A 24,882-nucleotide genomic window follows, 5' to 3' on the forward strand; every position below is an offset into this window, starting at 1 on the left:
CCCACACCAACTGCCGCTCCACTGCTCTCTTAAGTAGGGCTCCTTGATAGGCAGATCAGCAACAGGTGAGTGATTAATCCCAGGTGTGGCTAGCTCAAAGGTAGGAGACTCTCCAGGCCTGGTGTGGCAGCAAAACCAACATACCACGGCACACACACACACACATGCACACTCACTCCAACTCGTACACAGGGAAGCGAAGGACCAGGAGCAGATCACACCAACAAACAACCATAAGCATTCGACAAATGAAACTAATAAACATTCATCAAACCCCAAAATAACACATGATCCCTGGGTCACAGACCTAGGCCCATGACACAGAGTTTGGTTCCTTTAAAGAAGACTATATTTAAAAACACACTGAGACGCATGTTACCTAAGTAAATTGAAGTTATTCTAAACTTCCAATCCCACAGATGAAGTTCCCAGTTGAAGACATGTGGCTGTGCCCTGTGAACTATAAATAAATTAGCATAATTTGTTGTGAAGCAGTTTCTTGATGAATGTGTTATCCTTAAATTGGTTTTCATTGGCAAAAACTGTTTTAATTTCTTTTTTTTTTTTTAGATTGTCAACATTTCTGCAAAGAAAATACTGCTCATAGACCCCATGAGGAATGAAGGTTTATGACAGGAAAATTCTGCGTAACTGAGGGCATGTATGATACTGAGGTATTATTCTTAGAAAAAACATTTCTTGTTTCATTATAAATTGCTTTTTCAACTAGGAAATATCTGAGGATGAGAGGGCATGAAGACACCATGGAGTGGCAGTTACAGACTCTGCAACACAATAAGCAACAGGATTCCAGCAGTTGCGGAGTTTTACTGTTAAAAGTACTTATTCAAATGATTCTATTTATTGTTAACTATAATTAAGATTTTACATTATAATTATGATAAATATCACAGTTTGCAGAAAACTACCTTGCTTTTGGAGAGGTCAGTGGTCACTACGGAAGTAGTTGTACTGGAGCGAATACAGATAGCTTGCACCCTATTTGAACATCGAGGTAAGTCCAGTAAAGTCCTTATCACGTTAGAGTGTGTATTTCCAATTTAAATAGTGCTTTTCAAACAGCACAGTACAAATAGTACTTTTCAAACACTTTCTGATAAGACCTTTGTTAAAGTCTAATTTAAAAAAATTAGGAGACTAATTTGCCATGAAGTGTTTTTGGAAAAACTGTACTATTTTTTTATTATTCAAGAAATAATGTTTGAATAACAGCAAATGGCCATGAATGTGTTTCAGGGAACCCTGAGGACTACTGCATTGTTTGCTCTATGTTAGATGCTGAACGCAGCATGTTTGAAATGGTAAAAAAACAAACAAAAAAACCCCCCACATAAGTCTTATTATCATTACTTGCTAATCACGTTTAAAATGTTATATAATATTATTTACCAAAAAGAATATGAGCCATTTATTTTTCCTTTCCAGGTGCAGTGTGATTCTTGCCAAAGATGGGCACATTTTGAATATGTAAAATATAAGGAGAGCAACCTAGAATATAAATGCAAAAAATGTGAGGAAAACATGTAACAACTTCTAATAAAAACAGCTGTCTTTTCCCCTCCATTTCTCCTTATATTCTGTGTTAACATTAGATGAATGTGTGCTGGAAGCATGTTTTGATAGTGTGATTTGGCCATCAGAACATCCTACCTATAGATATGTACAATGGAGGCATAAACCACGTAAGATAGCACGGATCGATAGACATGACTATAAATTTACTCTACGGTAGGATGTTTTGACAAACTTGGATGTTTTGTCAGAACACCGGCAGCAGCCCAGGAATAAAGCCCCCTAAGATCTACTTCTCTCTGAGGTAGCACAAGAAAGCAGGATCTCTTCCCCGCTTCCTCCGATGAGGCCCCTTATTGTTATTCATTGTTTTAGTTATCTTTATTGTGTTCTGCTTGTGTTATATTCTTAGTTCCTAGGATTTAGGTTTCTGTTACTTTGCCTTCCCCCGTGTTCCACGTCTAGTCACTCATCTCCATGTTCCCTCTGTCTCCCCAGTCAGCTATATCTCTATGTCTCAGTGTCAAATTTGCATCTTTGTGAATGTCTCTTGTTTCCTGTTTTACTTTGATAGTCTTGTGTTCAGTGCTTTAAGTTTTGCTTCCCCTTTTTCTCATCATGTTTGATTAGTGTCAGCTGTGTTCTCCTCCTGTTTGCCATTTCCTCATTACGCTCTGTGTGTGTATTTATAGCGTGTGTGATTTCCTCTGTCCTTTGTTGGATCGTCTGTGTGACCTCTGCGTTTTCACCTATTCATCATCCCCTGCTCTTCACCCCTCATGTTCCGTGTCGTCAGGTTTCAGGTTTTCTTGTTCTATGTTTCAGATTTCAGCATTATTTTTTCCCAGTTTAGGTTTTTGTTAGTTCTTTTCCTGTTCTCCCTCGCTAGTTATTTTTGTAATGTCCTCCTTCAGCCAACAATAAAGGCTTGCCTTTTGTTATTACCCACTTCATCTTTATATACACTACTGGTCAAAGGTTTTAGAACCCCACAATTTTTCTAGTTATTTATTGAAATTCAAGTTGTCCAAGTCCAATGAATAGCTGGAAATGGTAAATGGTTAAAAAAAATGTAAGGTTAACCAAAACAGAAAAATAATGCATATTTCATAATTATTTTTCAGGGAACAAAGGAAAACACTTACAAATGTAAGTCTTTCACACAGAGAAATTGCAAAGAAAGTCAACATGTCAGTGAGTAAAGTTTCCTTCACCATCAAAAGGCACTCAGAAACTGCAGCAAACTCTGACAGGAAGACGTCAGGCAGACCCAAAGCCACAACTAATTCAGAGGACAAGTTTCTGAGAGTTAACAGCTTGCATGATAGGCAGCTCACAGGACAACAGCTTCAAGCACAGCTCAAAAGTGGTCGTCATAAGCAAGTCTCAGTTTCAACTGTGAAGAGAAGATTTCCAGCTGCAGGTTTGACAGGATGAGTTGCAGCACGAAGAAGAAGGTATTTTAGAATGAACTGGACACGAGAGAAAGCAAAGCAACCTACAAGTGCCACACATTTATGGGAACCTCTGCAACAGATATAGGAAGAAATTTTCCATATTTTAGTCTATAAGTTGATTCCATTATTATTATTTTTTTGCTCCAGTTGCTTATTGGTACTCTGCTTTTATTTCAGTGCAATGAGACATTAAACTGCATAATTGTCAATAAAAAACAGGAAATATTGGGGTTTTCCTAAACTTTTGACTGGTAGTATATGTGTGTGTGTGTCATCAACAACCATAAAAGGCCTTTTCTTAATGCAAACAGAGTTGGTCCTAGCACTGAACCCTGTGGAACTCCATAATTAACCTTAGTCTGTGAAGAGGACTCCACATTTACATGAACAAATCTATCTATTAGTCTATTAGAAAGATCTGATACAAACCACTGTCCCACTAAGCATTGGATGTCAGATAGACATGCAGATCATGTCTATATTGGGTCGGTCAGTCCATGACCAATTCTGGACATCTATATAACATCTAAACTAGGTCCACGATTTGGATGTCCAACGATGACCCAACTTGTACGTCAGTATGATGCTCAACATTTGAACTTTGGACTGGGTAATATTTTTGGATGTCATGTGGACGTCTATGACAATGTGAATTGTGAACTCATCCTTCTTTCTTTGGCACCTTTACGACAGATTATGGACTGTCAGTCTTGTTTTGTAAATGAAAAGCTTATCAGCCAACTCATGAGGTGTTGTGTGTCTATAGGTTGGCTGTTTTGTATGTCTTACAACTATAGTCCATAGTTCAATGTCACTTGTTCAAGAGAATAGGTCTGCTCTTTATGGTAAACACCATCACTGTGTGATGGAATATTGAGTATTGTAAAGCTGGGTTTTTCTAAACCAGTTTTGTCTTTGTCAGGTGGTGTGTACTCTACAGTTTGGACATTGAGTGAGGTGTCCTTCCCTTTTAGGAGCTAAACCACCTAACAATCTACATGTAGTGATCTCATCGTCTTTCCAGCCCCAGTCAAATAAACAGTAGAACTAAACTAATCTAGATTAATGCCTGTGTTTACAGATGTCTTTGAGAGTTAGACAGAGGCGAAAATGCCACAAAGAACTGGATTAACTCCTACGCCATTCTGTCAGTGATGGTGAACAAGAGGGCATTGAAAATGATGATGACAGTGCACCTGTTTAATGGACAAAGTAAGCCAAGTCCTCTTGGGGAGTATTTAAAAGACTTTGCGGCCAAATACAAAAATCTCAAAGAATCACAAAGACAATGGTATGGTTTATATAGGCCAGACTTACAATGTCAATATTAATGCTCTGATCTGTGACGCGCCAGCAAGGTATATCTGAAATGTGTTAAAGGTCATACTCCATATAAGAGTTGTGAAAGATGATCAATCAGAGGTGATCGTGTTGGTAGAAGAATAGTTTTCAGGGAACAGGATTGCACTTCTCGAACAGATGAGGGTTTCTTCATAGTGGAGTACAGTAACCATAAAACTGGTATCAGCCCCTGGAATTCCTTGTGTTAGCTCATTTGTCTTAGATTATATGCATATTGTTTGCTTGGGAATAGTTAGGCACCTGTTTATTTACTTGACTCATGGGCCAAAAGTCTGTTGTTTATCTATGAGGCAAAAGAATGTAATTTTTTAAAAAGTAATTGCAGGAAGAGGGAGGATCCCAAATAAATTTGCTCAACAAATGCGGGTTTTACACGAAATAGGTGGAAAGCCACTGAACTATGTCAGTTTTTGCTATACACAGGTCCTGTGGTATTGAAAACTGCTGTCCCCCAAAAGGTGCAAACATTTCTTGTTCTTGACTGTATCCATGTCGATAATGCTAAAGTCAGATGAGTGGATTCGAAATGCTTATCGTCAAACTTTTTTTCATGTGCTGTGGTGACCTGGCAAGACCTTTCCTATATACAGTATACATGGACTAATTCATCTCCATGAGGATGCCAGCCACTTCAACTGTTCCTTAAATTGCATTTCCTGTTTCCTATTTGAAAACTACCTGGAACAAATCAATAAACATGTGAGGAGTGTGAGAAGCCCCCAGTGTAACCTTCATCACTCTTCTCTGCATGTCCCGACTCGCTCAACCTCTCCCTTTTTACTTGATCCATTAGCTTAACCTGGACTGCCTCTCTAATGTAGTTATTAGTCACTCAAGTCGCCTATTCATGTCTGTCACCTCCACCTCCACATTGTCTCTTTTAACATGACAAATTGTGAGGTGTTGATTAGGATTTGTGTCATTTTCTCTGAAGTTGAACCATTTGCTTTGTATACGTCTGCTACATTGGTACTCAAAATGGGCTCCATGTGCTATCGTAACGTATTGGGTTCTAAATTGGATGCTAACAGGTCTGTAACTTTGACAGTGTACAAATGGAACCTAATGGAACGGTAAAATTGTAAAGGACAAAGAGAACCCTCAGGATGAGTGGATGACTGTTATGGCCTGTCTAGGGGTGGCCAGACCACTACATAAGGGTGATTCGTCCTTGTCAGACCTCAAGCAGCCACATCACACAATGGGTGTGATCAATCATTTATTTGCAATATGTTATTTTGTTAGGTTTTGACAGCAAAAAGGAGCGGGCTAGAACTTCAGGGTGGACTTAATACTAAAACAGGAAACTAAAATAGCCTATCAGAAGGCTTTACCAAACCTACCTAGTCAAAATAAACAAACCAAATTACAACAACTTACTTCCCTAACTAAGATAAGCAGGAGAAAATTATAATCAAAATAAAAGGCAGTTCACCCCTACAAAGTCCTCTATAAAGCATGCAGCACTAGGAATGTTTACAAAGGTCTGCTGGTTGGGATGAGCCAAGGATGAATGAATTGCAGTCCATGGCAGCATCATCATATAGGTCACCTCCAGCTAACTAACCAATCCGTATCATCCGTCTTCAGGATACACCAATCACAGAGAGGCACCTGCACACTGAGATTTACATACTAAACAATAACCCTACAAAACATTGACAATGACATTCTCGTTAGTCAAAATAAAAATTACTTCAGGCAAGTTTTGCTTGGATGAATAACAAATTCAATGTATTTGAAAGTCAAAATGTTCTTGAAATTTTTTTCTTTGTTTTGTGACACCTACAACCTGACCAGTCAGACAGAGGAGGATGACGATGAGGAGGTGATTAGACTGACGAGGAAGCCCAGTAAAAAAGCAATTCTGGAGGGTTTTCAAATACTTTATACATCTGAAATATAATATCGGTTTACACAAATTTTAGACACTGATGATGGAAACTTTTTTTGCAGAATTTTCGGATGAGGAAAGTATCGAGTGTAATGGGTTTTCTCTACGGAGTTTATAATTCCACTTCCAAAATAAGTCAAATTCTCTAAGATTATGATTTTTTTTTTTTAGCTGGATATGCTTAGTTTTACTTTAGTACCTTTGTATAGGTGTCAAGCTACCCACCGTCCCTACTGCAACAAAGAAGCTCCAGCTCAGTGACAACAGCATGTTACGCAATACTTGCGAGTACTGGTAACAACTTAAGTACTGATGTTGCGTAAACCATGAGTCACAGGCTGATGGATGTGTTTCAGCCTCTGAAAATAAAGCCATGTCTGTCCAAGCTGAGCATAAGATCATGGGAGTAGTTACAGGCTTATGGATGTGTTTTAGCCTATGAAGATAAAACCATTTCTGGCCAGGCAGATGGCCTTGTGGAAACCTTCTCGGGCCTGGATTAGTGTGCTTCCAGATTTCAGCCCAAGGAAATATCCAGTGAGTATCATTTTATGCATTGCCCCAACGAGGTCAAAAGTCAATTCTAGACAAAGTGTTAGTCACTGCTTTAGAATCAAGTTTGGTAATGATTTTTTTTTTACATACAATGCAGTAGTTACAAGCTCATCAAATGTTTCAGACTTGTCTGGCTTAAGGCCCTTTCACATAGGATGCTGCATGCGCAGCACTGGGCTCTGAATCCCATTGAGTGAGGAGTACTTGTGCATTTAACTGGGTTGAACTTTGACTGCTATTCCCTGTGATGTACCATCGCACAACCAGTAGAAGCAAAGCCTACAACTGCACCAAGTTCAACCAAATGATGAAGGAAAAACTTGTACCTATCTGATGTGAACTTTTTGACACAAGTTTACCTGCATATATCGGGACCTCCAGAGCTTTTGAGTAAGTCATTCCTGTCAGTCTGGGTACCTCAAGAAGAAAACAGCGTTGTGGAAATGACACACTCTTCACTAGTAGGGATAGTGGCAAAGCTTTCTTCTTTATAACATTTGAACATAATACAACACAAAAACTCTTGTAGAGGATACAAAGTCAGAGATACATGTTTTGAAATGACAGCAAGAAGGCGCATCTAATATATGTAAAGTGGCCGCAAAAGGAAATTCGATGATGCCGCCACTGAAGAGTACATCAAGATGCATGTGCACCTCAAGCATACACTTAAAAAAATGGAGGTGGAGTATTCGCTCAGGACTGATAAGCACATCCTACAGTACTTTGAACCAGAATTGTTTTTCCCCATGTTTACGGAGTAGCGCAGAGCAGCCTGCTGCAGTTTTAAGTTTTAGGATCTCTACAATGTCTCTACATCTCAACTGGTGCCATGATGCAGTTTCAAGTTCTCTGTTCAAATGACAACTCTCAGTCTGCGCATGTCTCACACATTCATGCATACACACACATACACACACACACACACACACACACACACACACACACACACACACACACACACTTTTCCCCAATCAGTTACATTTTTCCCCTCCATAGGCCTCCTTTACACTTTGTGCCCTGGTGTCTTCCTTTATCAGTGGTGTTGAACTCTCTCTGGCTTGGTTTAAGGACCTATTAAGGCCAGAGCAAGTGTATTAGGTTTTGTAAATAGACACATTTCAAATCACTACACAGCATTGTTGATGACAACCAGGATCCCTGTTTATTAGTAGTATTATTATTTTTAATAAAGGTTCAAATGAGGATATTAAATTGTAATTTATTTGCAAAACATTGTGTATAACTGTTAACCTTGATCCAGAGGGTGGAGGGCATGTTTTCTGTACCAGTTAATTTTGCTGTAGCTTTTGTTTCAACAGATAGTTTAAAATGAAAATGCATTACACCTTCGTGTGCATCCCTATCATCCGCTGCTGAGACAGTCAAATTAAGTTATTGGAATATAATCTAGTCCCATTTCAGAAGGTGGAATACTGTTCCAGATGATTTTCCACCAGCAGATGATAACTGGAAATGCATGCAAAAGTGTAAACAGAGCTACAGAAAAATTTACTGGTGACCTATAGAAAATATGTCCTGGTCCCTCTGGAAATACGGGACTACTACTAAAACAACCGCTGTAACACTGACACTTACTGACTTATTATAGTCACTCTATAAATGCTGTCCATTTAAATTTTCTTACCTGTAAACACTGCCATGCCCACTGGAATCCAGGGAGACTGGATTCTGGAGTCTTCCCATACTCCTGTTAGTGATCCTCCATCTGAATGGATGATAACAACCGGCCCATATCTATGGGCTGATTGCCATTAATAATGCCCATTGAATGGACTGACAACATCCAAAGTGGGTGCTTCACTATGTAAGACCAAGTAGATCTGGTGACGGGGTATTTCAGTTGTGCATAGTGGAATTCAAATGTAAGTGTGACTGAGAGGGATTAAGTAGAATCTGTTTTGTTGAGCTCTTGGATGCTAAAGGTGTAAAAGCATACAGTTATTGGTATTATCACCCTCCTGACACACAGATTTTAATGAACTAGTTCAAAAGAAAAAAATTCAAATAATTTAAATTTGGAGGCAAAATATGGTAAATGGTAAATGGCCTGTATTTATATAGCGCCTTACTAGTCCCTAAAGACCCCAAAGCGCTTTACATATCCAGTCATTCACCCATTCACGCACACATTCACACACTGGTGATGGCAAGCTACATTGCAGCCACAGCCACCCAAAATATAAAGAAGTGAAATCTTTGCACAGTATTGTATCGGTTACATCTTCTTTTCAGCCATGTTTTTAATTTTTTATTTTTTTAATCATTTGGGTGGCACAGCTAAATTAAATACCAATGCTACAGTTAAACTATTTACTAGTTAACACCCTTGTTTGCTTAACTAATATTTACTTAGTTGCATGTGGGTATGTCAATGTGTAATTCAATATTTAGTTTATTTTTATTATAATAACAAATTCCTAACTTGCAGTTGGCGGATGATGTAAATGCTCCTACAAAGGTACATAAATGCTGCGTGTCCTGTCTTTTTCCAGACACCTTGCTATCAGATACTGGCTGTGTAGCTTTGCTGGATCGTTCTAACAAGGTAACGCTTAACTTCTTTGTTCGTATCACAGCATAAACAGAAGAAATCATTTTCTACTATTATTTGTGTATAATAGTAGAAGAAGATGTTGTGTATAAATGCAATAATTATAGTGGGTGAATTTAACAATGATGTTGAAACGGCATCTTGTGTGTCATAAAACTGAACATTGAATCATATTCCTTAATAATATTTACATTTAAAACTATTAAAATGCACACACTGGTGCAGCTCTCCACCATTACTGAAAAATTCTCAAAACTGTTGCTGTTGTAAATTAGCTATGTGATTATTAGCAGATTAGGTTTACTTGAAAAGTTTGTGTCAGGATTTAGTGTACATCAGAAACAGCTGCTTTTACACTATTTATATGTTGCTTCCCTGTAGCAATATCTGTATAAAACAGTAAAAAAAAAATCATATTATGGGTCTGATAAAACAAATTATTTTAGATTATAAGATTAGTTAAACTACAGGCATGGGTTAAAAACATGAAACTGGCTATGGATGCCCTAACTTTGGCTTCCGGTGACACTGCGAGAAATATTTAGAGCTGACTTCTTTCATATACACATTACTGCTAAAATAAAAAAAACTTTGTGTCTTGGAGTGATGTTGAAAAACAAGTTGATACATCTGTTAAAAGCATGAAATTGTGTTTTTGTAAAACCTACCTGAAGTGCTTTCAAGTTCATCCAAAACATCACAATGAGAGTACTAACAGCAACCTATACTTTTTTGTTAGTGTAAGTTCTTTTCGCTTTTCTTTCCAAGTTCCTTAGATTATTCCTTTTCCTCCCTGTTTTTTATTGTTTTTAGGTTTTTATGGTTCATATTTTAGTATGGTTTCATGTAATCTTTCAATTATTACTTTAAAAAAATTGTGACATCTCATAAAGCAAATATTTTCATTTTTTGCATTGTGTGTTTGTTTTGCATGCACATAGTATTTCTTAGACGAGCAGTAGAAATACACCCACCAGGTGCCCTGTTTGTTCTGTCTGCTCAGCTCTTCACAAACATCATGCTCTCCTCTGGACACGGCAGGAAGTTCCGTGAGTACAACAGGCTGATTATTTACATATAAAAGCTTTTCATAAAGTCAGAGGGAAAGATTAAGTGTCACTCTTCTTAAGCTTTTTATCTTTCAGAGGTACTTGAGATGAGGTGCTTTCTAATCCTTCTGCATAAAATACTTAGAACTATAAAATAACTTAGAACTTTTCAAATGTAATTAATGGGTTATTAATTATTTACAAGTAACTTGTAACAATTTTTAGGTTGAATTTTAAATCATTAAAACTCAAGAATAACGAATATTTTTTTCTTCTCTGATTTTCAGTTCTGGGAGTAACATGTTTACTCATGAGTTCAGGTAAATGCACATTTCAGTCACTTTTATCCTAATGTGCCGTTTTTTAACTTTATAATGCCACCTTCAGCCATGCTAATAGATTTTCTGAACTTATACTTTCACTCTGATTACATGGGACCTTTTATTTAAATCCTGTCTGTTCATTTTAAACCATGTAAGAAACTCTGAGTTTAAACACAAGCATCAAGCTGTTAGGTGAAATTGCGCAGGGAGCTGCCTGTGTTGACTGTGACTATCACCAATAAACGTGGGTGTGTTTCCTGAATCAACAGCAGGCCTTACACCTCCTCTGTTGCTGGATTCTGGATTCTGATACCAAGTACTTATACTGATAACTACTTGCAGCTGATGGATCCTGTCCTGATTTAAGGCGTGAATGTGTCATCAATAAGCTGAAAATGAATGTTTTTTAATGACAACCAAATGATGTTATTTGGTGTCAACTTGTATTCTGTGAAATGTGCCATACAAATAACTGACAGTAAATGACAGTTAACACAAGATGATTATTATGTTCATGTCATGTTACGCTGTGTGGCAGGCAGGACCCAAATGCAGGACTCATAGACATGAATGGCAGATTTATTGCACTGTTGCAAAAACATACTAGAAACCAAAATTCAAAAGCACTTTGGTTTTCTACTGTAAAGCACTTTGGGTTTTCAATTACTATAAATAACATTTACTTACTATTGTGTAAGTAAATAGATGGAATTTTTATTTGGATATTTATTTGTTTAAAAAAAGGCAGGAAAAAACTATTAAATTGTGACTATAAAATTAGCAACACAGCACTTATTAATACAGCAAAGACTCATTACATATGAGATGATTTTAAATTTCAGGCTTTGTCAGAGTTGTCACTGAGACCACCGTGTACCCACAAAGAAAGCCCCCCTGCGACAGCCAGATCTGCCGCTTGAGCCACGGTAAGAAAAGCATACTCTGTATATGAAAGATGTGCAGACCTCCTGGGTTAGAAAAGTGGAGCTAATATGGAAGTGCCTTAAGCCAGCAAAAGAAGTCCAGTCCAGATGCTCAGGCATTGGCTCAAAATTTGTACTCGTAAGCTGAAACACACACACAGCCAGGGAAGTTGAGCGCAGAGTTTTACACATAGTTTTTTGCTTTTTATCTGTAACCAGACTTTAAAAATGTAATTTGTGTAAATATTTTTTACAAAAACAAATCTTTTTTACACACACACAAATTCTCATCTATAGATACACAAACATAAAATTTTCACATATTTTGGTTTACAAGGTTACAAAACCCAGTTCACAAGTACACATTTGATTTACAAGTACAAAATATTTATGACGACAATTTGAGCCCATACCAGTACAATGTCCGCACAACTGCAGACACTGCATCAATCCCTGTGTCACCATCTTTTCCCCTTTTCCCTCACTTGGAAACAAGACCCAGTTACTTAAACTCCTCCTACTGGGGGGAACCTGTCCCACTGAACCAATCAGTCAAAAAGACCACACCCTTAATAATGGAAACTTTACGCTTTCATACAATTTAAACTGGACTGTTAAAAAAAGTTCACCCCGCACATATAGTTGTTTTTTTTTTTTAATAGCTATTTACAAAAACAATATAGTTAGTAATAGTGACCAAAACAGTTTTGTTTATTTCTGCAGTGTAAAGTTGGACATTTTGTTATGGCAGTAACTGACTGCGGGAGCCTCCGGTGGATGTTCAAGGAATTGCAGGTTTTAGGATTTTAGCACTGGCTTCAAGTTTTTAGGTTGAACTTTGCTGTTGTATTTTTTTGTTTTGTTTTCTTTTGGGTTTTTTGGATTGCTCATTCACCTCTGTCCAAATAAGAAAAAATAATATTTTCATCTACTAATAAATAATGATTTGATATCAAAGACAGATTAGACAGTTAGTCTATGCCATTGAGCTCCACTGTTAGCAAAAATCAAATTTTTTAAGTGTTATGTCACTTGTTTTGTGTCAGAGAAATTAAAGAAATTGCTGAAAATGAAACTATTTATGTCTCTTCTTTTAGTCCACAGTGTAACATGCGAAGGATCTCAGGCAAACCTGCAGTGTGGTGAGGGTTATTTTTTGTTTGTTTGTTTTTTTATTGTTGAATTAATTTGTTCGAAGTTCAGACATAGTTATAGTTTAATCCCTTCCTCAGGTGAAGGACAGGTTTTAGTCATCCATGGAGCTGATTATGGACGCCATGACAAAACCACATGCTCTGATGGACGTGCTGCTTCTCAGCTCCAAGTTGTCCAGTGCTCAAGTCCCACGAGCAATGATGTTGTAGCTAAAAGGTACAGATTGACTATTTTTGTGTAGTTTTACCTTCTTTTTTTGCCAGATTACACAATGTACATTATGTTAAACCCTCTGCTGACTCACTTTTTATCTGCATTCAAAGCTGTAATGGGAAAAACAGCTGTACTATCCCAGCAAGCAACTCTGTGTTTGGAGACCCCTGTGTTGGCACCTACAAGTACCTGGAGGTGGTTTATACTTGTCAGTGTAAGTACCTCAAACAGTAACGCACAAATTTTTGATTTAACTCAGTTGGGTAACACCTCTGTTACTGAGACTTAAAAGTGAACATTCAGTCATTCAGCTCATGTCATTTCAAAGGGCATTTTTTAAAATCCTGTCAGCTGAACCTAAACTAGGGCACAAGAACACATGTAGATTTCATTTTTGGATTTCAAGATTGTGCTCCAGAATCAAACTCAACTTTATCCCACTTTTAAAAGTTAAAAGGTGAACAATCAATAATTAAAAATGTGAGGTGCAAAACACAAAATCAAATCCAAACCAAGAAGGAAAATGTTACAAAACTTACAAATTAAATCTGTGATCATAAACTAATATTTAGTCTACACAATAATTTTTAAAGTTTGAGATTTAATGAATGTGATTTACGCTTTTCTCTCAGTCCAGACTGTAACATGTGAAGGATCTCAGGCAAAGCTTCAGTGTGGTGAGTTTTTCTTTTTTGCAACTTTATTGAATTCATTTCAGTGAAATGCAAACTTGTTTATAGTTTAACGCTGTGATCTCGTCCTCAGGTAAAGGGCAGATTTTAGTCATCCACAGAGCAGATTACGGACGGCATGACCAAACCACGTGCTCTAACTTACAATCTGACTGTATGCTCAGAGATGTCCTCTGCTCAAGTCCAGAAAGCATTAAAGTCGTAGCTGAAAGGTGCAGATGCTGACTGTCTTTTTTTCACCTTTTAATTTTCTCCCAGATGTGCAGTATGTCAAATGTCTGCTGACTCACTTTTCATCTGCATTCACAGCTGTAATGGGAAAAACAGCTGTACTATTTCAGCAACCAGCTCTGTGTTTGGAAACCCCTGTTTTGGTACCTACAAGTACCTGGAGGTGGATTATACTTGTCAGTGTAAGTACCTCAAACAGTAATGCACATACAACTCCAAAAAAATGCTAGCAACAATATATTGAAGCATCACCGTTCATTTCATCCAGCGGGGTCAAACCTCTGTGTCTGAGGCTTAATAATGGACATTCAGTCACTGAATCATGACATTTTACAGAACATCTTCTTTTTCATTCACATTGTCTTTTAAAAAAAAAACCAAACATCAATATGATGTGGAGCATTCGCAGCTAGGACATAATCTGAAACATCTGTTTATTGTGTTGCCTTAAATACTCCTTTGTTTTTAAGGTGGTTTTCCAAAATCAAATTGTTTTCTCTGTATTTTTGTAGGTTCTTTACCTCAGTATAAAATGACTTGAAGTGACTGCTGATTTGGCAATATTCAAATAAAACTGAAATGAATTTAAAAAAAGGTAAAAAAATGAACAAAAAGGAAACAGGTGAACTGAGATAAAAAACATAAAATGACAGTTAAAATTAAAATGGACAGAGGAAAATAACAATAATAAAACCATACTACATTTTATATATATTATTCAAAGACAGATTGCAGGATGCAAAATAATTTCAGAAAAGATGAAACACAGAAGAAAAAGGTTGTAAAAGAGTTCAAGTTACAAATTAAATCATGATATAATACTAATCTGCACATCAATTATGACAGTTTCTAATGTGTTTCTAATGTGTTTTGTGTTTTTCTCTCAGTCCAGAGTGCAACATGTGAAGGGTCTCAGGCAAACCTTCAGTGTGGTAAGTTTTTTTTGTAACTTTGTTGAATTTCATTTATTGAAATGTAAACATGGTTATAGTTTAATGCTGTGATGTCTTCCTCAGACAAAGGGTGGGTTTTAGTCATCCACGGAGCTGATTATGGACGCCATGACAAAACCACATGCTCTGCTGGACGCCCTGCCTCTCAGCTCCAAGTTGTCCAGTGCTCAAGTCCCACGAGCAATGATGTTGTAGCTAAAAGGTACAGATTGACTCTCTTTGTTTAGTTTTACTTTTTTTTTTTTTACCAGATTACACAATGTGCAGTATGTTAAACCCTCTGCTGACTCACTTTTTATCTCCATTCAAAGCTGTAATGGGAAAAACAGCTGTACTGTCTCAGCAAGCAACTCTGTGTTTGGAGACCCCTGTTTTGGCACCTACAAGTACCTGGAGGTGGTTTATACTTGTCAGTGTAAGTACCTTAAACCAGGGGTGTCCAGCTCCAGGCCTCAAGGGCCGGTGTCCTGCAGGTTTAGATATCACCCTGGGTCAACACACCCAGTGTAAGTGCCTTAAACAGTAATGCACATACAACTCCAAAAAAAATTCAGCTAGAGTCCAAAGCAGTCTCAGGGACCATCCTCATTGATTTCACTGAGTGGGGTCAAACCTTTGTGTCTGAGGCTTAATAATGGACATTCAGTCACTGAATCATGACATCTTACTGAACAAACAAAAAATGTGGAAATGCAAAACAGAAAATGGCAATAAAAATATGGCATTGGCCAGAAAAATAGATTTTAAACATGGATTCAAAGACTCAAATACAGAATACAGGACGTGAAATAATTTGACAAAAAATGAACTTTAATAGCTGATTTGAAGATTCACAAAAGATTCAGTTTTTTTGCCTTTAGTGGATAGAGACAGTGTAGATAGATGGGAAAGCAGGGACAGAAAGAGGAGAAGAGATGCAAACCCAGACCCACTGCTCTCCAGCCATACGGCATATGCTCGCCTGCTCACCCACTGAGCTAAACCAGCACCTGGATTTGTTTAAATTAGTTGTTTAAAAAAATACAGGTGTACTTTTTTTTTTCAAAAGTCTAGTCAATTGACAAAGGACAAATAGGAGGATATGTAAACACAGGGTTAAGTGGGAATTAGACACCACTGAGCAACAAGACATGGGTGCATGTAATTAACACAGCTAAGGAGAACCAAACAGGAGCTTATCAAAACCCGAATAAAGACATAACTAAAAAAAAAAGGCAATGAGCAACCAATACTAAATCAAGGAGACATTGAAATATTAAAATAAATACTGAAAATGGACTTGAATGGAGAAATTAATGGAGAACAGAGTAAGGTAAGGTTATAAGAGTGTGGAAAAAAAGCAGAGAGGAAGGCAGCAAAACTTCAACTTCAAGATATTAAAGAAAAGTTTACTTCAAAGTAGAGCAGGAGATATACAAAATACAACTGGCAATGAAACACATGAATGAGACAGAGGGAACATTCAGAAGACATTCAGGGTCAATAAGTAAAATAAATGAGTTCAGGTTTAAGCTAAGGCTTCAAAATTACAAAAATTATACTCATCCATTGCATGTCAATCAAAACAAGAAGCAAAATGTAAAATAATATAAAGAACTGAGGCTAAGGAAGAAAAACAAAAATTAAAAAGCAACTTTAAATCTTTTCTTTCTTTTCTAGGAAAAGATTTTGCCATCAACGCATCGTGTAACATCTGAATGTCACATCCCCTCCGGTGATGTCACCTCCACCAGAATGTCAAGCCTCGATGACATCACTGAATGTGTTAAAAAATATGATTTGGAAATAAACACAAATAAACACATATCCTGAGCATCACACAGTGTCACCTGTTTTTCTTTTCATTTCATTTTCATATTTTGTTTAATTTATTGATGAAGATAAGAAAATGCAGTAAAGTCACACACGTATGTGCCAGTCACATTCAAAAACACATGTACATCTAGACGGTATACACAATCAAAACACTGTCAGCGTGACAAATAAAAACAAACTCAAAGGATATCACATGGATAACATACAGCTCTTGTTAGAGTCCCTGTTTTTATTCCCATCAAATTTCTTCCAGAATCGCTTGGATAGTGAAGGTATCCTTGTGTCTGTCTTGATGCCACAGTTTCAATATCTGACTGCTTTTAAAGTAGTGAGGTATTTTTGTTAGTTAAGCCACTTAGGACTGATCTATGAATTATTCAAACGTAAAAATGCTCCGAAGTCAAGGGAAGAACCACTATTGTGTCTCTACATAACAGATGACCTAGTGAAGAACCAATTTTAAATTGCATCTCCAGGAACTTTGTTACTAGCGGCCAGTCACAAAACACATCATTTGTTCCCATTTACTTAGGTGAATGTATAAAAAATGCCAACGAAAGCACAGTTTGACAGATGTAAAAGAGAAATTTTGTACCAACAAGGTGATTCCTAAAGACCTATTATCTGAAATATGCCACGTGTCTTAAAAAACTATGAAAAATAACATGTTTCAACAAAAAAAGAGAAGGCAGGGTGGAAGGGTGGCAGTCGAGAAGCCATTCCTAAGGAAGGGAACCTGCTTGAAAAGGCTTGAAAAGACAGTTTACACAAAAACCAACATGATGAAACCAACTGAAATTTTGTATGTATGGAGGAGGTCAGGAGAGAGGTACAACGGTGAGTGCTTACAGCCATCTGTAAAACACAGGAGAGGTAGAGATGAAGCCTACTTAATGAGAAAGCCTGCTTAACAGGCTGTGCTGAAGAAAGCTTCATGTGTATTGAGGGTGAAGAACCTTTCTCTTTTTAGTATAGGCTTTAAGTTATCATTGCTTTCAGCACGACAGATTAATTTCCTTTAATGATATTATTGGATGATTAGCATGAAGCATTTACAAGAATAAAGTATAATCAGTAAACTGTGTATTTTATCCCTTTTTAGCAAATGAATTATACTCACAATAAGAATGAAGGGTGATAGAGAGAGTCTACCACTGACCTTTCTTATGTTCTTATGTTGAGGAGCAGGTATGCAATATACTGTATAAATCTGTGCTAAAATCCAACAAGCCTACACAGAACTGTGTTGCAGTGGACTCAGGACAGTGTAGGGACTTTGATGGGTTGTTTCATATACACATACTGGAGTTCATGGTGTTAGATGACACTACAGATCCAACAATAAGACTATATAAATTGTTGTAATAACAATGTAATCCTGAAAAAAGAGGCTATTAATTTCCCAAATATTAAACCACATGTCACTAAAAAAGTTAAAGATTGCATCAATAAAATGTAGAGACTTAGCTGGTGGTGATTCTGATAGTGTGAAAATTAATTTGAAGCCATTTCAGTTGGTTTTCAGAAATGTTTGTGACTGATGGCCTGTCTGCTTCTTTATTGAAACACTGCTCGGTGAATTAACCGATGCACGGTGCCCTTTTTTCCAAACGTCACGCAGTTTGCAAGTTATGGTGAATATCTAAAATCAGCTGCGAAATCAAAGTAAACTTTATTTCACCTTTTAAAAGTCAAAAGATGAAGAAACAAGGAAAAAAAATGTGAAATGCAAAACAGAAAATGACAATAAAAATTGCAATGGCCAGAAAAATAGATTTCAAAGGTGATAATCATTTTATTTAAAAACAATTAATTATATTATGCCATACATATAATTTGGATTCAAAGGCTCAAATACAAAATACAGGATGTCAAATAATTTAGGAAAAGATAACACCAAGAAGGAAATTTTTCAAAAGAGTTCAAGTTACGAATTAAATCAGGATATAATAATCAATCTGCACATGAATTATGACAGTTTTTAATGTGTTTCTAATGTGTTTTATGTTTTTCTCTCAGTCCAGAGTGCAACATGTGAAGGGTCTCGGGCAAACCTTCAGTGTGGTGAGTTTTTTTTGTAACTTTGTTGAATTTCATTTATTGAAATGTAAACATGGTTATAGTTTAATGCTGTGATGTCTTCCTCAGACAAAGGACAGGTTTTAGTCATCCACAGAGCTGATTATGGACGCCATGACAAAACCACGTGCTCTGCTGGACGCCCTGCCTCTCAGCTCCAAGTTGTCCAGTGCTCAAGTCCCACGAGCAATGATGTTGTAGCTAAAAGGTACAGATTGACTCTCTTTGTTTAGTTTTACTTTTTTTTTTTTACCAGATTACACAATGTGCAGTATGTTAAACCCTCTGCTGACTCACTTTTTATCTCCATTCAAAGCTGTAATGGGAAAAACAGCTGTACTGTCTCAGCAAGCAACTCTGTGTTTGGAGACCCCTGTGTTGGCACCTACAAGTACCTGGAGGTGGTTTATACATGTCAGTGTAAGTACCTTAAACCAGGGGTGTCCAGCTCCAGGCCTCAAGGGCCGGTGTCCTGCAGGTTTAGATATCACCCTGGGTCAACACACCCAGTGTAAGTGCCTTAAACAGTAATGCACATACAACTCCAAAAAAAATTCAGCTAAAGTCCAAAGCAGTCTCAGGGACCATCCTCGTTGATTTCACTGAGTGGGGTCAAACCTTTGTGTCTGAGGCTTAATAATGGACATTCAGTCACTGAATCATGACATTTTACTGAACAAACAAAAAATGTGGAAATTCAAAACAGAAAATGGCAATAAAAATATGGCATTGGCCAGAAAAATAGATTTTAAACATGGATTCAAAGACTCAAATACAGAATAGAGGACGTGAAATAATTTGACAAAAAATGAACTTTAATAGCTGATTTGAAGATTCACAAAAGATTCAGTTTTTTTTGCCTTTAGTGGATAGAGACAGTGTAGATAGATGGGAAAGCAGGGACAGAAAGAGGAGAAGAGATGCAAACCCAGACCCACTGCTCTCCAGCCATACGGCATATGCTCGCCTGCTCACCCACTGAGCTAAACCAGCACCTGGATTTGTTTAAATTAGTTGTTTAAAAAAATACAGGTGTGCTTTTTTTTTTTCAAAAGTCTAGTCAATTGACAAAGGACAAATAGGAGGATATGTAAACACAGGGTTAAGTGGGAATTAGACACCACTGAGCAACAAGACATGGGTGCATGTAATTAACACAGCTGAGGAGAACCAAACAGGAGCTTATCAAAACCCGAATAAAGACATAACTAAAAAAAAAGGCAATGAGCAACCAATACTAAATCAAGGAGACATTGAAACATTAAAATAAATACTGAAAATGGACTTGAATGGAGAAATTAATGGAGAACAGAGTAAGGTAAGGTTATAAGAGTGTGGAAAAAAAAGCAGAGAGAAGGCAGCAAAACTTCAACTTCAAGATATTAAAGAAAAGTTTACTTCAAAGTAGAGCAGGAGATATACAAAATACAACTGGCAATGAAACACATGAATGAGACAGAGGGAACATTCAGAAGACATTCAGGGTCAATAAGTAAAATAAATGAGTTCAGGTTTAAGCTAAGGCTTCAAAATTACAAAAATTATACTCATCCATTGCATGTCAATCAAAACAAGAAGCAAAATGTAAAATAATATAAAGAACTGAGGCTAAGGAAGAAAAACAAAAATTAAAAAGCAACTTTAAATCTTTTCTTTCTTTTCTAGGAAAAGATTTTGCCATCAACGCATCGTGTAACATCTGAATGTCACATCCCCTCCGGTGATGTCACCTCCACCAGAATGTCAAGCCTCGATGACATCACTGAATGTGTTAAAAAATATGATTTGGAAATAAACACAAATAAACACATATCCTGAGCATCACACAGTGTCACCTGTTTTTCTTTTCATTTCATTTTCATATTTTGTTTAATTTATTGATGAAGATAAGAAAATGCAGTAAAGTCACACACGTATGTGCCAGTCACATTCAAAAACACATGTACATCTAGACGGTATACACAATCAAAACACTGTCAGCGTGACAAATAAAAACAAACTCAAAGGATATCACATGGATAACATACAGCTCTTGTTAGAGTCCCTGTTTTTATTCCCATCAAATTTCTTCCAGAATCGCTTGGATAGTGAAGGTATCCTTGTGTCTGTCTTGATGCCACAGTTTCAATATCTGACTGCTTTTAAAGTAGTGAGGTATTTTTGTTAGTTAAGCCACTTAGGACTGATCTATGAATTATTCAAACGTAAAAATGCTCCGAAGTCAAGGGAAGAACCACTATTGTGTCTCTACATAACAGATGACCTAGTGAAGAACCAATTTTAAATTGCATCTCCAGGAACTTTGTTACTAGCGGCCAGTCACAAAACACATCATTTGTTCCCATTTACTTAGGTGAATGTATAAAAATGCCAACGAAAGCACAGTTTGACAGATGTAAAGAGAAATTTTGTACCAACAAGGTGATTCCTAAAGAACTATTATCTGAAATATGCCACGTGTCTTAAAAAACTATGAAAAATAACATGTTTCAACAAAAAAAGAGAAGGCAGGGTGGAAGGGTGGCTGTCGAGAAGCCATTCCTAAGGAAGGGAACCTGCTTGACAAGGCTTGAAAAGACAGTTTACACAAAAAACAACATGATGAAACCAACTGAAATTTTGTATGTATGGAGGAGGTCAGGAGAGAGGTACAACGGTGAGTGCTTACAGCCATCTGTAAAACACAGGAGAGGTAGAGATGAAGCCTACTTAATGAGAAAGCCTGCTTAACAGGCTGTGCTGAAGAAAGCTTCATGTGTATTGAGGGTGAAGAACCTTTCTCTTTTTAGTATAGGCTTTAAGTTATCATTGCTTTCAGCACGACAGATTAATTTCCTTTAATGATATTATTGGATGATTAGCATGAAGCATTTACAAGAATAAAGTATAATCAGTAAACTGTGTATTTTATCCCTTTTTAGCAAATGAATTATACTCACAATAAGAATGAAGGGTGATAGAGAGAGTCTACCACTGACCTTTCTTATGTTCTTATGTTGAGGAGCAGGTATGCAATATACTGTATAAATCTGTGCTAAAATCCAACAAGCCTACACAGAACTGTGTTGCAGTGGACTCAGGACAGTGTAGGGACTTTGATGGGTTGTTTCATATGCACATACTGGAGTTCATGGTGTTAGATGACACTACAGATCCAACAATAAGACTATATAAATTGTTGTAATAACAGTGTAATCCTGATAAAGGAGGCTATTAATTTCCCAAATATTAAACCACATGTCACTAAAAAAGTTAAAGATTGCATCAATAAAAAGTAGAGACTTAGCTGGTGGTGATTCTGATAGTGTGAAAATTAATTTGAAGCCATTTCGGTTGGTGTTCAGAAATGATTGTGACTGATGGCCTGTCTGCTTCTTTATTGAAACACTCCTCGGTGAATTAACCGATGCACGGTGCCCTTTTTTCCAAACGTCACGCAGTTTGCAAGTTATGGTGAATATCTAAAATCATTCTTACACCAGAGGCAACATGTCTGTAACACGTCCTATTGAGAACAAGGACTTTAGGGCTGTTGCACTAACATGTATAGTGATGAAGTGTTTTAAGAAAGTTATTGTGAAATAATCAAACCAAAGATATCTTCAAGTCTAGACCCGCTTCAGTTTGTAAACAGGGAGGGTTGCAGTGCTAAGGATGCCATGATAAATGTCATTCATTTAATAAGGGAAGCATTCAGAAGATCCAAAAGCTTATGATCAGATTCTGTTTGTTGATTTTAGTTCTGCGTTTGATTGTTCGTCCACACGTGCAGGCCCAAAACCCTTAAAATTTGCCTGTTTGTCCAAATTAAATTTCGCATGTGGGATAATAAAGTTTATTCTTATCTCTTATTGTGGCCATCCATCCATGTACTTTTCTGTGCAGGCCACTATTGATGGCCATTAATAATGCTGTGGAGAGGATAACAATGACAAGTCTAACAAATGGATTCTGAGTCAACTCATCCTTGCTTTTATGTATGTTTTATGTTCCTGACTGGCCAGTGTCAGTGTTACTGGTCTGGCCTAGTAAGGGCAAGGAAAGTGACATAGTTAGTTCTTACAGAACAATTGACCACGGTTCTAGATAAGACATGAAACCCCCAAACACATTTCTATTCATCTGAAGGAAGGCAGGAGAATTTGCTATTTCGTGTGTGTGACAGTAGAGTACAGTAGGTTTGGTCCTGGTTCCTGCTGGCTGGATCAACGCTCTAGTAGGTCGAGACTTCACATGTGGAGACTGTAGAATATTTTTCAGTAAGAGCAATCTGGGGAAAAAACAAACAAGCAAACAACAACAAAATTCAGAATTCTGAACTTTTTTGTACCAGTGAAAAGTGTTTATTTCTTCACAGTGCAGCGTAAAGAGCCTACAAATGACAGTGAAATTAAACAAATATAAATGAATCACCTCAGTTTGGCTTTGGGTTGAGTTTCTTCTATAACTAGAGAAACCTATAGAAAAGAGACAAAGACATGTGTTATGTTATAGCTTTGCTAATTTTTGTGGTGTTAGGTCTGATCTTATCCTGTTGGAAAAGAAGTGGGGCAGGTTAGCAGTCAAACGATTCCATGAGAGTACTTAATTTTTTTTTTAAAAGTTACTACTTTTGTCTGACCCCTTGTTCAGAAGGGGCCACAACAACAGGAAGCTCCACATGTTTAATTTGTCAGTTTTTACACCAGATGCCATTCCTGACACAATCCCAAGAATGATTTGTGACTCCAGCTGGAGTTGAAGTAGTAACCTATCCCTTGCTGAACAATTGTGTAAACCACTACACTATGGAGCTACAAAAATCCTTTTGATTAATGATTCTTTAAAAAAGCATATAAGGCTGGATCAGAACTCACCACGATAGCCCGTGGCCGTCTTTTTGTAGATGAGCAAAAGAACAACAAGCAACAGAAGAACCGCCACTACCACAGATACAATAACCAAAAGCGGAGAGAAACCTGTATGAGAGACTGAATAAAAAGGGACAATTAAATAACGTAACTTGTAAAAGTTATTGGGTGAAATTACATATAAAAAACATCAATATGAAATTTTGAAAATGGCAGAAAGATTTTGAATATGAGATGTTTCCTTATAAAGTGCAACTACATATTAAAATGTAGCATTTGAAATATTTTAGAATAAAGATGAAAATGAAAGACAGAAAAACAATTAAACTGTTAATTACTATTTTTAACAAATCTACTCTGCAGACTAAACTTCCTTTAGTGAGAACAGAGCCATAACCTTAAATTCAATAGTCTCATTAAAACTGATGATGGGGATGGGGAACTGATACGATACAGTAAAAAGTGAGCTGAAAGTAACCTGAAAGGAGTAAATCGCAGCTGGGATGTAAATTTCATCTCAAGATTAATTTATATAAATAACAACAATAAAAGAAGCAGGTACAAAAAGGCCAAAAAAGAAAAAATATTTAATGCAATAAAACTTGTAGATAAACCTTTAATGTACATCAAACATAATATTTACATATTGGTAAAATAAACTCTCCAGCTGCTCAAATTTACCTTCACAGATGACACCAGCATCTTCTTTGTGGCTGCAGTCATGAGATCCAAACCCTAAGTGTTGGCACTCAGGCAAGTTGGCTTCTCTTCCAATGCATGCCACATCATCCATCCAGATGGGTCCTGTGCCTTGTCCAAATTGTGTATTAGTTGGTATGGAGAGGACCCTACCACAGCCCAGCTGCCTACATACCACTTGAGCATCCTCCAGGTCCCAAGAATCATCACACACTGTCCCCCACTGGCCTCTGTGGAAGATCTCCACCCTCCCAGAGCAGGAGCCGTAACTGCTATTTACCAAGCGGACCGCCCCCTCAACTGCTGTGCTGTTGTCCACTGCTGTTGAACCAGTGACATTAAGTTGATAAGCTGGAGAGGTCTGTGTTCTTGAAGCAGGTGTGGAATAAGGAAATCCAGGGTCTGTTTACAATTAACAAAGAAATACAAGTAAATAATAATTGTACAGCTGTGGAGAAGGAATTTTGTTCTAAACAGTTTGAGAACAACTTTTTAAAAATTTATTTGTTAGCATGTATTCATAT

General features: G+C 37.1%; 2 protein-coding genes and 1 long non-coding RNA gene across 3 annotated transcripts in view; 2 read left to right on the plus strand and 1 right to left on the minus strand.

Moving 5' to 3' along the window:
- Positions 1-176: 176 nt before the first annotated feature.
- LOC120435207 lies at positions 177-1,580 on the plus strand. The gene is made up of 4 exons (XR_005609587.1): positions 177-839; positions 915-1,015; positions 1,258-1,322; positions 1,447-1,580. It is a non-coding gene; the product is annotated as an uncharacterized LOC120435207 (long non-coding RNA).
- A 7,746-nt stretch (positions 1,581-9,326) lies between these two features.
- LOC116320875 (rhamnose-binding lectin-like) lies at positions 9,327-19,791 on the plus strand. Its single transcript, XM_039604275.1, has 17 exons — positions 9,327-9,370; positions 10,380-10,425; positions 10,713-10,745; positions 11,591-11,674; positions 12,769-12,813; positions 12,904-13,042; positions 13,150-13,253; positions 13,672-13,716; positions 13,805-13,943; positions 14,041-14,144; positions 14,850-14,894; positions 14,979-15,117; positions 15,227-15,330; positions 18,750-18,794; positions 18,879-19,017; positions 19,126-19,229; positions 19,676-19,791. Exons 2-17 carry the CDS (start codon positions 10,395-10,397, stop codon positions 19,789-19,791), a joined length of 1,416 nt encoding a protein of 471 aa, XP_039460209.1. The 5' UTR covers positions 9,327-9,370; positions 10,380-10,394.
- Positions 19,792-22,719: 2,928 nt separating this feature from the next.
- LOC116320801 (deleted in malignant brain tumors 1 protein) overlaps positions 22,720-24,882 on the minus strand; it is a 90,568-nt gene continuing 88,405 nt past the window's right edge. Inside the window, 4 exon segments of the mRNA XM_039604276.1 lie at positions 22,720-23,079; positions 23,223-23,266; positions 23,666-23,779; positions 24,341-24,760. Coding sequence (XP_039460210.1) covers positions 23,023-23,079; positions 23,223-23,266; positions 23,666-23,779; positions 24,341-24,760 — 635 coding nt within the window. The 3' untranslated portion in view covers positions 22,720-23,022.

This window comes from Oreochromis aureus, linkage group 20 (assembly GCF_013358895.1).
Source record: "Oreochromis aureus strain Israel breed Guangdong linkage group 20, ZZ_aureus, whole genome shotgun sequence".
Classification (NCBI taxonomy): domain Eukaryota; kingdom Metazoa; phylum Chordata; class Actinopteri; order Cichliformes; family Cichlidae; genus Oreochromis; species Oreochromis aureus.

Excerpts from the sequence above, each read along its gene's own strand:
- LOC116320875 (XM_039604275.1), top strand. The coding sequence starts at position 10,395 with ATGCTCTCCTCTGGACACGGCAGGAAGTTCC. Across the intron at positions 14,895-14,978 it reads TCAGGCAAACCTTCAGTGTG|ACAAAGGGTGGGTTTTAGTC; the intron begins GTAAGTTTTTTT and ends TGTCTTCCTCAG. Across the intron at positions 15,331-18,749 it reads GGTGGTTTATACTTGTCAGT|TCCAGAGTGCAACATGTGAA; the intron begins GTAAGTACCTTA and ends TTTTTCTCTCAG.